The sequence below is a fragment of the Mytilus trossulus genome, chromosome 11, assembly GCF_036588685.1.
Source record: "Mytilus trossulus isolate FHL-02 chromosome 11, PNRI_Mtr1.1.1.hap1, whole genome shotgun sequence".
Classification (NCBI taxonomy): Eukaryota; Metazoa; Mollusca; class Bivalvia; order Mytilida; family Mytilidae; genus Mytilus; species Mytilus trossulus.
The window spans coordinates 24625197-24643846 of NC_086383.1; the positions used below are offsets into that span (position 1 = coordinate 24625197).

The window sequence follows — 18650 nt, forward strand, 5'->3', positions numbered from 1 at the left end:
CGCCTCTAACTCAAAATATGGACAATTTTATGTTTAGGGCGTCTTGAAATCTTTTGACAGCTTCCGAAGTGCTTATTTTCAACCTTTTTCAGCTAGACCAAATCACTACTTTCCTTTAAAATTCTGGACCCAAATTTTTTTACAGTGTAATTTCATCCCCTTACTTGCAATTTGAGGCAGTGAGCATGGAGAAATAAATTTGGAAGGGGTATAAAAATTAATGGCAAGTAACCCACTGTCAACACTGGGGACTATATTTGTGAACAACGAAAATCAAGGGACGACAATGGTGGTCTCGGACCAGATGAAGTGGGAGAAATGAAAATACTTTCGAAATAAATGTAGATACATTTGTATCTGACCAAAATGTTTTGAACGTACCATTTTAAGGACAAAAACTCTATGGTCGGGTTGTTGTCTCTTTGGCACATTCCCCATTCCCGTTCTCAATTTAAAACCACAAAAATACTAAACTCAAAGGAAAATTCAAAACGGAAAGTCCCTTATCATTTGGCAAAATCAAAAGCTCAAACACATCATAAGAATTGATAACAACTGTCATATTTCTAACTTGGCACAGGCATTTTCTGATTGTGTAATATCCTTGTTTGAAACCTAGCTAAACCTCTCACTTGTATGCCATTCGCATCAAATTCTATTATATTGAAACGATGCGTTATCAAAACAGACATAATAGGTAGACGTGTTTAAAAAAGGGGTTAGCATTGTGATATAATCTTGAAAGAAGAAACAAAAATATTTAACAGATTAGCGCCAAATTATAAATATACAAAGCAAATTCGCAAAAATTAGAGAGAAGACTACACAACATTTCAATACATATGCACAACAAAGCATTTAAACTCATTGCAAATCTTTTTCACAATGAACTGATGAATCGGAACATGTACACTAAAAATTAAGTATGTCATTGTAATAATCATAATAATAATCGACATATTGTAATCAACAGATGTGTTCGATAGTGCAAGAAATGTTATAAATATCAGCATTGAAACTTTTTAGCAAAAGAGATGAGGTTTTTGGGCCAACATGTAGCCATTTTTATCGCCAGATTATTGCATCTTTTTTGTAAGATGTAATTGTCGAGGCTCACATTGAGTAATATCTAATGGAATGACACATTTATGTGGTATCAAGACACATAAAAAGGTAACATGTCCATAAACAACGTTTTAAATCCCTTTTTAGCTGAAAGTATTTGTTGTTATTTGTATTCTTTTTATAATGTGAAAATATGACGGTGACACCTATAAAATGCTCATTTTAGTCACAATAATCATTACACCACTAGTGGCCTTTTCTAGATCCTTTTGAATTGGATGACAAATCTGCGTAAGCTTTGATACAAACATAGACTTTTCATTAACAAAGTATTCGGTCATATTATCTGCGAAGAACAATAAAAGAAAATATGCTGTTCATGGTTTAGATTTAAGTACAGCTATTTGTAAGAACCAGGCAGATCTTAAAAAAAGTGATTCATCCAATTTTCCAAATCTCAGTTTTTTGTGTATAAATATCTTCACTACAGTATTTAAGATAAGAATATACAAAAAAAATTCACAAAAAAATAGTGATACAAATAAAAATAATGATATTAAATCACTAGTTGTTCCTATCATTCCTTTGTAAATTGCACACTATTCAATGATGCTTATTTGAATGAACAACTAAGAACCCAGTATAATTATACACCAAATTGAAGTTTTATAACTCCTCTATGTTTATCATGTAAAAAAAAATTGGGTTTTTTAAATATAAGTGTAAAAAACTAGATTTAAAAATTTGTCAGTTTGCCTGAAATTATCTCCCTTTTCCCGTAAAATTATGGAGCTCTATTACTTGAAAACCATAAAAAGTCTATTGTTTACATTCCATATCAACAACTATGGCAGCAGACGTTGAGATGAGATGCAGTTTCTCATGCTTCAGTAATATAAAATGTGATACATCAATCTTCTATCCCACTGAAAACACTGTAATATTGATTAAGGAATGTATTAACCCTCTTGCTGCCGGAGGGACACATATGTCCAAACCGGCAGTGCCGGAGGGACACATGTGTCCATGGCTAAATTTATGCAAGCTTCTCATCGATGCTTTATCTTTTTCAATTAAAAGACCGAAGGTTAAACAGTGTTATGTTTTTCACCGATTGGTCCCAAATGTAACGGTCATTATGTCGTGACGTCATATATAGAATGACGTCGTTATTTGGCATGTAACGTCACAGACGTTGAGCTGTCGTATTTCCCGGCATATAAAATGCAACCTTGAAAAACGGTCGGCAGCAAGAGGGTTAAGGACATAAGAAATCACCTGATTTGTAACAAACTGGGGAAATTTACAAATTTGAATGAGGGACATTTAATTTGCTTTCGGGCTGGGATATTTTCTGTGATGGAAGAATATTCGGTGTGTCCGAATCACAGGTATTCTCTCGGTATGAAGTGGAGGAGGAGCAGCATATTTTGTGGTCATCCTGACCACAAGGGTAAATCCAAGCCTGAATCTGACCGGGCAGTCACGCCTCAGATAAGCCATCACCTTTTGAGAACCAGAGGAGTTGTGCTTCCAATAGGATCAGGTAATCATCTCAAGTTTAAAGATAATTAAGCAGGCAGTTTGATAATTTAAAACACATCAGAACCCAAGCCCTTAATTTGCAGTGTATAAAAGGCTTTTTTTTTAAGAGTAATGTGGGACAAATGGGGGGGGGGGGTAGAGTGAATAATTTTCATTTTGTTACATGTCTGTTTGCCCTCATAACATGTTTGCCCTGAGTCTGTTTACTAAAAATATTAATACTCAGGGCATTGAAGTTAAATAAACTTATTCAGATATTCAAGGGGGAAGCTACAGTACATGTATGTTTAACATGTATTTAAAAAAAATCTGATTAAGTTTGCTTTTTGTCTTGATAGTACTTTGCAATTTGTTTAAGTCTGAACATGGAAGTGTATTATATTGTCAATATAATACTTCCATGGTCTGAAGAACTATCTTTTTTGTCTGTATAATATATCATTTAAACCAACCAATTTTTGGAGTAAATATTTTTGGCCATTGCCTTTCAAACCATGTGTGTACAACATGTACATGTACACATTTTCTCCAAAAATGATTGTTTTATAATGATATAATACAATGTAATACAGACAAACATATGGTACAGGGCTACTAAAATGTCTGCTTTTCTTGTATAGAACTAAATATACAGTTCGGACAAAATTTAAGATGTGGGCTCCTGTGACATGTCATACATGTACATGTATGAATGTGCCAAAATTTAAACTTCAATCCCTGCATACAAGTGTTACTGTAGAAATTTTATAAAACAATCAGGACTTGTTATGAATGCAACAATGATTTCCCTATATACATGTACATGTTCATCATTTATATCTTTCTTGACAAGCTGTGACATTGCATGATTTTGATTTTTATAGAAAAAGAACAATTGTAGTAATAAAATTATATTATCCCTAGGCCCATAGACATGATCGACTTATTAAATTTATTATTAATAATATAAAATGTACAAAATTTTTTAATTTATCCAACACATTTGTATTTTTTTTTTAAATTTAAGTTACAAAATTTACTTGAATGTGCAGGTATCAAAATTATTTCTTTTGTTTTATCTAGGTTTGTGCAGAAATTGTCGACAGATTGTTACCAGAGAAATGGAAGAATCTATATGGCCAATTTTTGAGGTACTAACAATATGAATGTTTACATGTATTATACAATCAAATCAATACACCTTATCACTATTTGTCCACCATTACTACAAAAATTCCAGTAAAATTTTAACGTCTGACATGACAGATAATATCTGACACTACAATGGAAAAGTTCTAGTTGTATTATGCATGTCATAAGTTCAAGCAAAAGAGATTTTTGGTCAAGGGGAACAGATTTCAAAATACTGATATGGTGTATATATATATACAATGTATACATGTAAATGCATACCAAAAAAAAACAAAAAACAATAAAAAAAAATAATTTCATTTGTATTGACACAAAACATTTTTATAATATAAAACCACAGGCCTGAAGGTTAAAAATTGTAGATATTCTGCAGAGAACTAAATGCAACCTTCAAAAATTAGCAAATCCCATACAGCAAAAACCCATATGAAAAGCTGTGAAATCACAAATGTAAAACCATTCATACTAGAAAAATAAGGGTCTATAATTAGGGTACAATTTCTTTTTTAAGGAAAACCCAATATGTTACACAGCAACATACATATGTATATATTATAAACCACTTAATTACAGGCTCCTGACTTGGGACAGGCACTAAAAACTTCAGAATGAGGCAGAATTAAAAATGTTAGCAACCTTACTTCTAACCCGGGACCAGTTTTACATTACATGTTTATAAAATCATGCTTTTTCCATGACAATAAATATAATGTCAGGACTAGTATACATGTTAGTTACATGCACATATATTTAACTGAGTGCGCGAAAACTGTCAGTCCTCAGGATTTTACCACCAAAATTTTGCATAGGCCCACCAGGGGAATTTTTTTTTTGCGAACTATTACATTTTATCAATGAACAAAAGTTATTCTGAGACCTGTCAAACATTATCAAAAGGAGTTGCACACTAGACGGATATATTGATTTTAGAGATCAGCTCTGATATTGATTTAATGTATACATTTCTTAAAATATTTTATATGATTGTAGGTTTTTCAAAGGGCATTATGTTTTTTATGTCAATCCATTCGTCTGTCTGTTCATCGGTCTGTTTGTTTGTCTTCAGGTTACAGTTTTAGGTCAAAGAAGTTTTTGATGAAGTACATCTAATCAACTTAAAACTTAATACACATCTTGCCTCTGATATGAAATTTCAATCTCAATGCTAAATTGTCAACTGAACACAGTAAAATATGATAGTGCAAGTGAGGCTCATGTGATCTATGGACCGATTCTTGTTTTTCTAGTTATTTTGAATGTTTGTAGGCCTTAAGGAATATTTTTTCTATTTTATTTTTCAGATATTTGATGCACCAAATAGGGCAGATCCTGTAGAAGAAAACACAGACTTCAAGCCAGATAGCTTAGTAAAGGTATAAACCTTCATTATTGTACACACTATACTTTGTTGCCAAAATATGTAAAACTTTTCTGTTCTACAAACAAATATATTTCAACCTTTTTGTAGATGATACACTTAAAACTCTTTTTTTATTATCATGATTACATGTATCTTCATGTAGATATGAGAAGATGACTGATGTGGTATGAGTCCCAATGAGACAACTTTTCCTCCAAGTTATGATTTATTATGTGAAAAGGAAACAGTTAATATTTACATGATTTACAGGTCAAAGTCTTCGAAAATATTAAGCAATGATGTTATTTATCCTCCTTCCCATGCCTAAAGCCGTCTGCTCAGTTGCTCCAGAATTCTATTAATATCAATGTGTTGACATCATCAAGTGCAAACAAACATTCCTTATCACTTGCTATAAATACATTTCTTCAATAAATACTCATCAACTACTTTTTAAGGAAGATAAAGTAATACTTTAAAATGTCTGGTTACATGTATATACATATGAGTAAAAAATCATTAATATCTATGTAAATGCATGGGGAAGAGTATCTTAAGAACTATGTATCTTTGAAATCAAGGAACTATAACTCTGCATGGATGATTAATATTTTTTGCAGGAAAATACACATACCTACCCAAATCCATTCTATTAGAAAAATCGAAATTATATATAAACATTTGTTCACACAAATGGCTGTTCCCAAAGATGCCAGCATAAAGGGGCTTTTATTATCCACAAAGGTTTCCCAGAAAAATATTATATCTGTACATTAACCTCAATCTCAGGAATAGAGATGTGATTTTTTTCTGAGACAAGTGCTTGTCGGACAATCCACCAGAACTTGCAATCATCCAATGTTTAGTACTTCAGTACTTTGATTATTTATTTGTTGCTGCACTCAATCACTAAAAAGGTTCACATTGTGGCTAACGGCTGATATTTTACAATATCAATGTGTAAACCCAATAAACTGTACGTAATAGTACAGCAGCGTACATACATACCGTATATATATACAGCTTAGTAACTATCACAATATTTTGTATGATTAAACCAAAAGCAGTTTTGCAAACTTCTTTTTTTTTAACAAAAAACAGACAGATTGCGTACAAAATTATAATGGCATTTTATTTTTTATACACTTCATCAGCTTGCTCCAGCAAGCTTGCTTAATATTCTAGCTGATTCAATCAATTTAAAAAAATGCCTCTATTCAACATGTAATGATGTATGTCAAATGTTTAGAGTTTTTCTTAATTTCATGAAAGCGAACATTTAATTTTATCAGAATGAAGAGCCTGAATTGAAAAGACCACGCAGGGAAATTGTCAGTTGTTTTGATACACCAGGACTGTATGAAGTATCATCACAGGTAAATATACTGTTCCCATACCTAAGTTTGATGAAAATGTTATTTACATTTCAATATTGTAATGGGGAAAGTATGTCCACGAGACAAAAAACAAATAAAAACATTGAATATATAGAAAATATCATATGGCTTTTTCAATATTGCATCCGTATCGACCCGAGACACCAATATAATCCCACGAGCTCTGCTCGAGGGATTATATTGGTTGAGAGTTGATATGGTGTATGATATTGGAAAAGCCATATCATATACCTTTTATTATATACATTAACCTCAATTATAGGACAACAAAACAAAACACATCAAATATAGGGGGAATTCCTGGGGGTCATCCTCACCCCCTTCAAATTGAGAATATGCTTTTATCTTGTAAACGGTCCAGATTCCCAGCCCTAAACCATATATATTCTTGAACTGGACGATAAAACAAATCAAATAAAATTCAAGGAAGGTCCCGGGGTCATCCCCACCCCGTTTAATTTGAGAATGTGCTATTATCTTGTAAATGGTCCAGATCCCCATCCCTAAACCATATCTATTCTTAAACGGGACGATAAAACAAATCAAAATAAATTAAAGGGAGGTCCTTGGGGGTTCATTCCCACCCCCTCTTGTTTGAAAACTTGTAAACAGTCAACATCCCCACCCATAAACCAGATATATTCTTGTATGGGACATTAAAACAAATCACATAAAATTAAATGAAAGTTCCTGGGGGTCACCCCCACCCTTTTCAATTTCAGAATGTACTATTATCTTGTAAACGGTCCAGATCCCCACCCCTAAACCATATATATTCTTGTAGGGGACAATAAAACAAATGAAATGAAATAAAAGGGAAGACCCTAGGAGGTCACCCCACCCCCTCTTGTTTAAAAACTTGTAAAGGGTCAACATCCCCCACCTATAAACCAGATATATTTTTGTATGGGACAATAAAACAAATCACATGAAATTAAATGGAACTTCCTGAGGGTCACCCCCACCCCACTCAATTTCTGAATGTACTTATATCTTGTAAATGGTCCAGATCCCCACCCATAAACCATATATATTCTTGTAGGGGACAATAAAACTAATCAAATGAAAAAAATAAATTTAAGTCTGATAATGCTCTTAAAAATTTGATGAAATCCGATGAGAGATTCAGGGTTTTAGGGTTAACCCAAAATTACTCATCATACCAGCTTAAAAAAAAGTTTTCAAAATTAATTAAAAAATGAGGAACACTTAAAAAAATTTAAAATGTTTCTGGCCTACATGTACAGCAGGCACATAAATATTTCATGGAGTTTGAACTAAATTTGAATATTTTAAAACCTTTCCCCTCATATGTACCAACAACTATTATGTCCATTAAAATGTTCATTTCTTAGTATTTGAAATGGTTGAAGGTTGTCAACAGTTGATAGAAAGCAAAATTGTAAACATTTGTTTTTCAGTCTGAACCATCATTGTCACAAGAATCCAGTTGGAGCCTAACTTCAGATGGTCAAAATCATCTCAACAGCGGAATACATGTTTTGAATAAGCCACTGCAAAATCTAAGTAGTGGAAACATGAGTCCTATCAAATACATGCTTCAACAGCCATTGGAATGTGTACAAGATAGTACTAAGAGGTATTTTTTTAAGAGTTCTTAAACAATAGACAGGTCATAAAGAAACAATTTGTGGCATATAAATTATATAACCATTGACTGCATATATTATATTTAAATTTTCAAACAGAGCAATAGCCAGGGAATAAACAAATATAACAAGTCTTTTTAAAGGAAAAAAAAACTATACACACAGTCCTAAAATTATTTTAACTTGAACAGGACAAAGAAGATTTTTAATTTTCTCATCTATCCAAGGACGGTTCTTTTTATTTGTATATGCCTGTTTTAAAACTTGAATTATTATAGGGTTATTGCATGAATATTGGGGAATATTGTCCTGAGTAGAATTTTTATATTGCATGAGCTTGCGAGGGACAATATTCACCAATATTCATGCAATAACCCTTTTATTGTATAGCACTTAAATTTGCCTCAACCAAATGTTATGAATACACAATGCTAAGTACCACAAAATATAGATCACAATTGGATTTTGATGGTAATACTTTAACTGTTCCTGAGTTATGTATATGATATGCAAACAGGGGGCATCTTCTGTGTCCCATAGACCCATTCCCATTTATTTTGTAATACTATCTCCTTTTCAATTTCAATTGCAGGTATGTAAAACGAAAAGCCTCAGAAGCAGTTTGTACAGTGCTTGACCATATTGCACCTGGACAGTCATCAAAACTTCTTGATCTACTTGTGGACGACATCTGTAATAACAATGCTGTTGACAAGCAAAATGAGAGCAAAGATGAATTGATGAATTTGATATTGAGATTGTATGATGAAGCTGACAGTAATGCATTAAAAATGCAATTACTTTCAATAATATCAACCACATCATTAAACAGCAAATCTCAGCTGCTAGAATTGATACCTGGAATATCAAAATGGAAAGTTGACCAGAGTAGAGCACATGCAACACGCTTTGGTGTTGGGACAATACAAACTGAAAAGACCCCAAACTACAGAAATAAGATGGATCAGGAAAAACTGGAGCATGCAATGGCATTTTTTCTGGATCCTAATTTTATACAAATTTGTTCCTTTGGAAGTAAGGACTTACATTTTGATAATGGAGATGTCATAAATATACCCCAAGTAGTACGAACAACTTGTCATTCTGCACTGATACATATGTATAAGACAGTATGTACAGAAGCTGATTTTACTCCTCTATCAAACAGTACTCTATTCAAAATTTTAACAACTTGTTCAGCAGCAAAACGGTCTAATTTATGTGGACTAGATAATATTACTACTGATGGAACTTTTGCAATTGAAAATCTTATCAGAATGACAGAAACTCTAAGAGAGTTGGGATCCAATAACACAGTACTTTCATCCCTCAAAACAGCCTTGGCAAATTTCAAGTTGTATTTAAAAACAGAGTACAAGTTCCATGTAACTATGTCAAATTCATGTCAAACCCATTGCATCAAGTATGCATTGAGCAATCCAGGAAATGTTCTGCTTCAGGAAAAATGTGACCATCAACATCAGAATGACTGCTCCAAATGTTTACTGTTAACAAATGCAAGATCTCAGCTTGAAGATGAAATTCAGAAAATACAATGTAAGTATTTTTTTAAATGTAGAAAATTATAATTTATATATCTTTTGACTGGTCATTTCTTCCTGCAAATACAGACATTTTCAGAATCCAAATAAAATTTTACTGACAAAACAAAAATACAATGATCATATATTCTTGATTGTTTTCTTAATATTTAGTATTAAAGCTAATAAAGGATAAAAGTTATTTTTCTAGACCTCACTGTATTACCTATGAATAGATCACAGTGAAGATACGAACATAGTTTCATTAACATTCAATTGCTTATGGAAGTAAAAATTTAACAAAAAATACTAATAGACCAATGTAATTCAAGTACTTGTAGATCTTTATGCAAATCATATAGAAATTATTAAAAAAAAATGCAAAATCTACTAAATATTTGTCTGTAAATGTCCAGTACATTTCCAGAAAACTGGAATATATAGCAATACAAAAAATGTAATGTTTAATGATGAAATTGCTATATTTATTATGAATTTGGCAATTTCAAGAATTTGTCATGCTATTGGCAGTATTGCTATCAAAAATATCAGCATCATATTTTAATTTAAAATATTATTAGAATATGATGATAACTATGCATTGAACACAAGATGTAGGGGTATTTTTTCTCAATAAAATGTTGGGTTTTTTTTAAAGACTGACTAAATATCTCTTTGATGTTTCAGGCAATGAAACCAGAGTTGAATTTCAAGATTCAGTTATTAAAGATTTTGAAAAAATCTTTGAATGGAAAGCACATGTTTTAAGGACTAACAACCAGGAAGAATGTCGTCTTCATCTTCTTGAGGATCTGGCATCTAACCAGACATTGATTGTTATGGACTGGGCCATGAAGTTTTTGCCTGCCTTGTTTAGGGAAAAGCAATCAGATTTTTTCGGCCAGAAGGGCATGAGCTGGCATGTTACAGCTGCCATTTTCAAAGCTGAAGATGGATCATTAAAGGTAAGCTGAAAGCATAAAACATGTAATACATGTTATAATACGATAAATATCAGCAAATTATTTCCCTGACCCAAGTTAAAGGGTTTTGAATATTTCCACAGTTTAAATACTGTCTTTTGATTTTAATGAAAGTTGTTCTCGACCACTACAGCTTCTTTCTTATATAAAAAAGATGTGGTTTGATTGCTAATGAGACAACACTCCACAAGAAACCAAATGACACAGAAATTAACAACTATATGTCACCATGAGGCTTTTAACATTGGGTAAAGCCCATTCCGCATAATCAGCTGTAAAAGCCTTGAAATGACAATGTAAAACAATTTATATAACACATAAACAAACAACAACCACTGAATTACAAGCTCCTGACTTGGGACAGGCACGTTTGTTTATTTGTAACTCAGATCATGTTTTTGCATATATATATATGCATCTATAGCTAGTTATGGCACCCTCAACGGAGTTGGGGTGACATATTGTTATTCTACGTTTCTTTTTTTTCTTATTATGTCACCCGATCGACAATGTCGGGTGACATATTGTTATTCCTCCGTTTCTTTGTTATTATTATTCTTATTCTTCCAATGATTTTTGTCCGGCAGCTTTTTTGGAGACAATGGAACCTGACTCTTGATGATAGTGAACTATAATGAGGAACAAAAAATTTCGGGTTGCAGTGGGTCTCAAGACCCAAAAAAATGGCTGCCGTTACCATGGAAACGGAACAATTGTGAAAAATTCCAGTTTTTGTTTTTGGTGAATAATTTGGAATTGCTTAAACTCAGAATCATTATATTTTGATACAATGAAGGTGCCAGGCATATACTGGTTTTGGGTGATTTTGGTCAGTATTGGAACTACTATGTTGCCATGGAAACTACACCAAAAATTTCAAAAATATGAAAATGCTCCAATTCATTTGAAACTTTAGCATAACGATGAGCAACTTTAGTAGATGTGGAAATTGGCGTTGGAATTTCAAAAATGTCTGCCGTTTCCATGGAAACAGGGCAAAAATGGTAAAAACGCTTTAAAAACCATTAAAAGTTGCATTTACTTCCTTAAAATGGTAGGTCAAATCCATTGAAACTCTGATGGTATGTTCCCTCCCATGTACCAATGTGGTATCTGCCATTAGAAATTTGGAATGGTATCTGTTACCATAGAAACCAGCCAAAATGTCAAAAATTTTAAAAATTTCAAAATGCTCAAAAAGTAATGAAACTTAAAAGGATTGTTGACTTTCAAGTCTGCATGAGACTTTTGAAGTTGGAATTTCCAAAATGGCCACCGTTGCCATGGAAACTGCAGAAATTTCAAAAATGTTCAAAATGCTCCAAACTTAATGAAACTTAATATTATTGTCAACTGACATGTATAGATGAGACTTTTGACTTTAGAATTTTCAAAATGGCTGCCGTTGCCATGGAAACAGCAGAAATGTGACACTTTTGTCAACGCACTTATTGTACTGAAAATTTACAGAAAGATATATCGCAATTCATAGATCTGCATTCACTGTTTAGATGTTTCAAAATGGCTGCCACTTAGTGGCAATGGGGGGAAGGGTGACATCCGCTATTGCTTGCAATGGCAATTCTAGTTATGTCACCCGATCGACAATGTCGGGTGACATATTGCTTTTCTTATGTTTCTTTGTTATTATGGCACCCTAAACGGAGTTTGGGTGACATATTGTTATTCTTCGTTTCTTTTTTTCTTATTTTTAATATTATTTTTCTTCCACTTTTTTGTCCAGACGATTTCTCGGAACTGTATGGACCAATCCTAATGGAACTTTACAATAATGTTAACCACCATGTGCAGATTTGCAAATAAGGGTTGGCACCACCAAGATGACCGCCGTTACCATGGAAACGAAACAAATGTGAAAAAATCCAGTTTTTTGTTTTGGTGAACTTTTTGGATACTATTTAACTCAGAATCATTATATTTTAATACAATGTAGGTGCCCACTATATACAGGTGTTGGATGATTTTGGCACTCATTGGAACTACTATGTTGCCATGGAAACTACTCCAAAAAATTCAAAAATCTCAAAATGTTCCAAACTTAATGAAACTTCATGGTAACGATGAGCAACATTGGAAGATGTGGAATTTGGCGTTGGAATTTCCAAAATCGCTGTTGTTACCATGGAAACAATGCAAAAAGGTCAAAACTTTGAATTTTCACAGAACATTCCAGAACATTAATGTTATAGTTTATTCTAGAGACATTAAATGGTATATGATTTTGGAGGGAATAAATTGCAGCGGGGGTTTGACTTTGGAATATTCAAAATGGCCGCCGTTACCATGGAAACAGAAAAAATAAAAAAAAAATAAAAATGCTTCAAATTTATTGAAACTTATAACAAATGTTACTCAGCTAATGTAGACTTGACTTTTGAGTTTGGAATTTCCAAAATGGCTGCCGTTACCATGGAAACAGCAAAAATACAAAAAAAATCAAAATGCTTCAAATTCATTGAAACTTATAACAAATGTTGCTTAGCTAATGTAGACTTGACTTTTGAGTTTGGAATTTCCAAAATGGCCGCCGTTACCATGGCCACCGCTCACCTGGCAATAGGGGAAGGGTGCCATCCGCTATTGCTTGCAATCGCAAATCTAGTTATTATTATTCTTCCACCTTTTTTTGTCCGTCAGCTTTTTTGGAGTAAAATGGAACAAATCTTAATGATAGTTCACCATAGGGAGGAACTAAAAATTTCGGGTTGCAGGTGGGTCTAAGACCATAAAAAATGGCTGCCGTTTCCATGGAAACAGAACAATTGTGAAAAATTCCAGTTTTTGGTTTTTGTGAATAATTTGGAGATGCTTGAACTCAGAATCATCATATTTTAATACAATGGAGGTGCCAGCCATACACTGGTTTTGGATGATTTTGGCAATCATTGGAACCACTATGTTGCCATGGAAACTACTCCAAAAATTTCAAAAATATGAAAATGCTCCAATTTTTTGGAAACTGTAGCATAACGATGAGCAACTTTGGTAGATGTGGAATTTGGCGTTGGAATTTTCAAAATGTCTGCCGTTTCCATGGAAACAATGCAAAAAGGTCAAAATGCTCCAAAAACTTCCAGGTTTGGTAAATTACTTTGGTATGCTTGAACATGAAAGCATAAAATTTTTACACAATATAGTTGTCTACTATATACAGGTTTTGTATGATTTTCACAATCATTGGAACTACTATGTTACCATGGATACAGGATCAAATATTTCAAAAATTTCAAAATGCTTCAAAATTGAGGAAACTTAATATGATTGGTGACTGGCAAGTCTGGATGAGACTTTTGGAGTTGGAATTTTCAAAATGGCCACCGTTGCCATGGAAACTGCAAAAATGTCAAATATTTTCAAAATGCTCCAAACTTAATGAAACTTAATATTATTGTTGACTGGCATGTATAGATGAGACTTTTGACTTTGGAATTTTCAAAATGGCTGCTGTTGCCATGGAAACAGAAGAAATGTGAAACTTTTGACATTGCTCAAAATGAACTGAACAGTTACAGAAAGATATATTGTAATGCGTTGATCTGCATTCACTGTTAAAATTGTTTTCAAAAGGATGCCGCTTAGTGGCAATAGGGGAAGGGTGACATCCGCTATTGCTTGCAATGGCAATTCTAGTTATGGCACCCTCAACGGAGTTGGGGTGACGTATTGTTATTCTACGTTTCTTTTTTTTCTTATTATTTTTCTTCCACCGAATTTGTCCAGCTTATTTCTCGGAATCCAATGGACCAATGTTGGTTAAACTCTACTATAATAAGGACCACCATGATAAGTTGTGCAGTGGACTTTGGCATGTGCATGATGGCTACCGTTACCATGGAAACAGAACAAATGTGAAAAAATCCTGTTTTTTGTTTCGGTGAACTGTTTGGATATGCTAGAACTCAGAAACATTCTATTTTAATACCATGTAGGTGCCCACTATATACAGGTGTTGGATGGTTTTGGCACTCATTGGAACTACTATGTTGCCATGGAAACAACTCCAAAAATTTCAAAAATCTCAAAATGTTCCAAACTTAATGAAACTTCACAGTAACGATGAGCAACATTGGAAGATGTGGAATTTGGCGTTGGAATTTCCAAAATCGCTGTTGTTACCATGGAAACAATGCAAAAAGGTCAAAACTTTGAATTTTCACAGAACATTCTAGAACATTAATGTTTAATAGACATTAAATGGTATATGATTGTATATGATTATGGAGGGACACAATTGCAGCGGGGGTTTGACTTTGGAATATTCAAAATGGCCGCCGTTACCATGGAAACAGCAAAAATACAAAAAACTTCAAAATGCTTCAAATGTATTGAAACTTATAACAAATGTTGCTCAGCTAATGTAGACTTGACTTTTGAGTTTGGAATTTCCAAAATGGCCGCCGTTACTATGGCTACCGCTCACCTGGCAATAGGGGAAGGGTGCCATCCGCTATTGCTTGCAATTGCAAATCTAGTTTTTCTTATTCTTCTTCCACACATTTTGTCCGTCGTGTTTCTAGGAATCCTATGGACCAATGTTGATGGAACTTTACTATAATGAGGACCCCCATGTAAAGTTGTGCACCTTGGTATGGAATGGTAAAAGATGGCCGCCGTTTCCATGGAAACAGCAAAAATGCGAAAAAAATCAAAGTGTTCCAAACTGACAGAAACTCCACAGGAATGTTAACTGGCATGTGCTGATTTCCAGTTTGACTTTGGAATTTTCAAAATGGCTGCCGTTACCATGGAAACAGCTAAAATGTCAAAAATTCTAACTCTTTCGTTATAACCCTCAGCTGGATGAAACTGTATTAAAATGTTACCCGGTATGCTGAGATGTCAAAACAATATTTGGATAATCCAAAATGGCCGCCGTTGTCATGGAAACTTGGGGCAAGTTTTGCATTGACCCTATGAAAAAATGCATAAAATCCGCATTTTCTCAGAGAATATTGAACCAAAGTAAATGAAAGTGTATTGATATATAACATGACATGTGGCAATGAGATGTACGCTTTTAGAATTTTGGAATTATCTACTGTAACCATGGTTGCAGCACAAATGTTCAAAATTTCCAAAAAAAATTAAGTGCTGCAAACTGGATGAAACTTAACAGGAATAGTGACTGACATGTGCGGAGTTGCATTTTGTAGTTGGAATTTTCAAAATGGCCGCCGTAACCATGGAAACAGCAAAAATATCAAAAATTTCTAAATGCTTCAAACTTAATGAAACTTTGCAAAAATGTTACTAGACATCTGTAAATGCATTCTTCGACTTTGGAATTTTCAAAATGGCTGCCGCTTACCTGGCAATGAGGAGAAGGGTGCCATCCGTTATTGCTAGCAATTACAAATCTAGTTTATATTGTTTTTATATTTGTTAAGCAAACTAAAAATCTGAAACTAACGTGACTTTTCACATTTATTTGAAGCAATTTTATTATTTTACAGCATAGAACTTTCACTCATCTGTTTGGTACAGTAAAGCAAGACTGGTTTGCGGTGGCCTCTGCTTTAGAGCATACTTTGAACACAATTAAAGAACAGATGCCACAGATCCAGGAGGTTTTTCTACGTTCAGATAATGCTGGTTGTTACCATTGCGGATGTTTGTGGTTGAGTTTAAATGGTATTAGTGAACGAACAGGTAAGATAATAAGTTTGGTGATAAATTAAAAGTAAACAATACTTTTCAAATTGTACTCAGTTGAGCACATGTTATTGTATAATAATGTCTGTCAACATGTTGTACAATTACTTTTAAAAAAATCAGTTGGATTTTAATAATGTTTTGGAACATAGTTGTCAAAGTTAACTTGAAAGTTTGAGTCTAGGGCCCAACTTTCAAATAAAAGGGACATATCTATCATCTGCTTCATTATAAGGTTACAATGTAAACTGCAACAATGGACAAAAAACCCCAACTCTTTAACACTAAGGACTTTGAACATGCAAACATTTGCATTCCCCATAAATAAAAAAATCATAAATCTGTACCATTCATGTTGCTTTTGTCTTTGTTGCACATCATGATCAAAATCTTGATTTCTTACGTGCGTATTATAAGTTTTATAACTCTTTGATGTTTAGAGCCTATAACTCTTTGATGTTTAGAGCCATGACATTTCTCATCTTAGGCCAGACATTTGAAAAATTGTCTTCTTGGATATTTTCATATGGATAAAGAAATGACATGGAATTTTAGTAAGGAGTAAATTTTTTTCTCAAGCATGTGTTGATTGTCATAACCAAACTAATTTGTCTATTTATGTTCCTTGTTTACACAAATCATATACTGTTCAATTATTTAGTAACAATGACATTCTATGTATTATTTCTCAGTAAGCCTTAATTAATAATTTGCAGATAGTCATATTAGGTATTGCAAATCTTCATAAGTGTTCATTGATTAAGTTGAATGTTTTAATTTTTCAGGTATTACAGTGGTTCGTTATGACTACAGTGAAGCCCAAGCAGGAAAAAGTATTTGTGATGCTAAGATAGCACACATGCGCTCTAAAATGAGAATGTATGTATCCTCAGGGAAAAATATCACTACTCCATTTGATATGCAGGATGCTATTATGGGAGGAACTGGAGTGGCAGGATGTCAGTGTGCTGTTGTGGAAGTAGACACAACAAAACAAACCATGATTGGTCACCGCATTAAAGGAATTTCGAACATCAGCAATATATCTTTTGATGGAGATGAGATCATTACATGGCAAGCATACAATATTGGTATAGGCAACAAATTTAAGAGAGGTTCTGTCCTAAAATCTGAACAGAATGAAACAGGATTGAAAATTGTTTCCAATTTCCAGGAGCCACATCAAATGACTGGAAATATCACAAGGAAGGAAAGGAGAATTTCAACTAATGATGATGCACTAAATGAAGATCAGTCAGATGAATTGTTCTATTGTACAGTACTTGGTTGCACTGGTCAGTTCTCATCCTACCAATCTCTGCAGGATCATATAAACCTATCACGTCATTCAAATGAAAAGATGTCAACATATGATAAGATTAGGCATCGCTGGGTTGCGAACTGTCAAGCAAATCTATTAACATCTAAGGAAATGCTGAGACCAACTAACTGTTCAGGTGACCTACAAACTAATTCAGAAGAAACTGAAACACCTACTGAGTATGGTTGGGCTTTGAAAAAAGAGCGAAAATGTGTGCGCTTCAGTAAAAAGGTAAAAGAGTATTTACAAAATAGATTCCAAGAAGGTGAAAAATCTGGCAGAAAGGCAAATGCATCAGATATTTCTAAAGATATGAAATCATTACGTAAAGAGAATGGGGAAAAGTTTTTCAACAGTGATGATTGGTTGCAACCATCCCAGATTGCCTCTTATTTTGCACGCCTGTCTATCTTTGGAAGAAAGGATATTGAGAACAATACAGAGATTGATGAAGATCTGAATTCTGTCATTCATGCTATAGAAGAACAGGATGTTAGGAACCTTATTGCAGCAACAATTACAGAATAGGACAAGTGACTACAAACAATATTGCCTAAAGTTTGCTTTTTTAAAATTCAAATTACCCAAGAAGTATAAATTTAAACAAAGATTATTTTTGTAGTCTATGCTGTTGGTTATAAATATTTAGAAAATGTTAAGAAATTGAAAAAACATTCTAATGCGAAATTCTTTGTATTCAATTTGTTAAATTTTTGGTCAACGTCAAGGTAAACATTCCATTATTTATACCTATGATTTTTTAAGAATGCTCAGACACTATTTTGATAGCCATTTTCAAAGATATATTCATGAAAATAGACGTTTCATTAGGATAGAGATATAAACTTAGTTGTAAATGAGAATTTGTTGTCAATATGTAGCCAAAAAAATTTCAGATACATGAAGTCCACAATAATCCTCAAATTTTTATTTAACCATAAGTTTAATATATATACATATATATAAACAAGTCTGAACTGAAAACAATGTTTAAACCTATATATGCATGATGATTCAAAATTAG

At 33.2% G+C, this 18650-nt stretch overlaps 1 protein-coding gene across 1 annotated transcript; it reads left to right on the plus strand.

Annotated features, from left to right (window-relative positions):
* The first annotated feature begins 2400 nt into the window (after positions 1–2400).
* Positions 2401–18154, plus strand: LOC134689883 (uncharacterized). Its single transcript, XM_063549852.1, has 9 exons — positions 2401–2611; positions 3673–3740; positions 5043–5114; positions 6394–6477; positions 7920–8098; positions 8701–9665; positions 10337–10614; positions 16107–16302; positions 17091–18154. Exons 1-9 carry the CDS (start codon positions 2425–2427, stop codon positions 18152–18154), a joined length of 3093 nt encoding a protein of 1030 aa, XP_063405922.1. The 5' UTR covers positions 2401–2424.
* The last annotated feature ends 496 nt before the right edge of the window (positions 18155–18650 follow it).

Excerpts from the sequence above, each read along its gene's own strand:
- LOC134689883 (XM_063549852.1), top strand. The coding sequence starts at position 2,425 with ATGGAAGAATATTCGGTGTGTCCGAATCACAGGTATTCTCTCGGTATG. Across the intron at positions 2,612-3,672 it reads TGTGCTTCCAATAGGATCAG|GTTTGTGCAGAAATTGTCGA; the intron begins GTAATCATCTCA and ends TGTTTTATCTAG. Across the intron at positions 8,099-8,700 it reads GTACAAGATAGTACTAAGAG|GTATGTAAAACGAAAAGCCT; the intron begins GTATTTTTTTAA and ends TTTCAATTGCAG.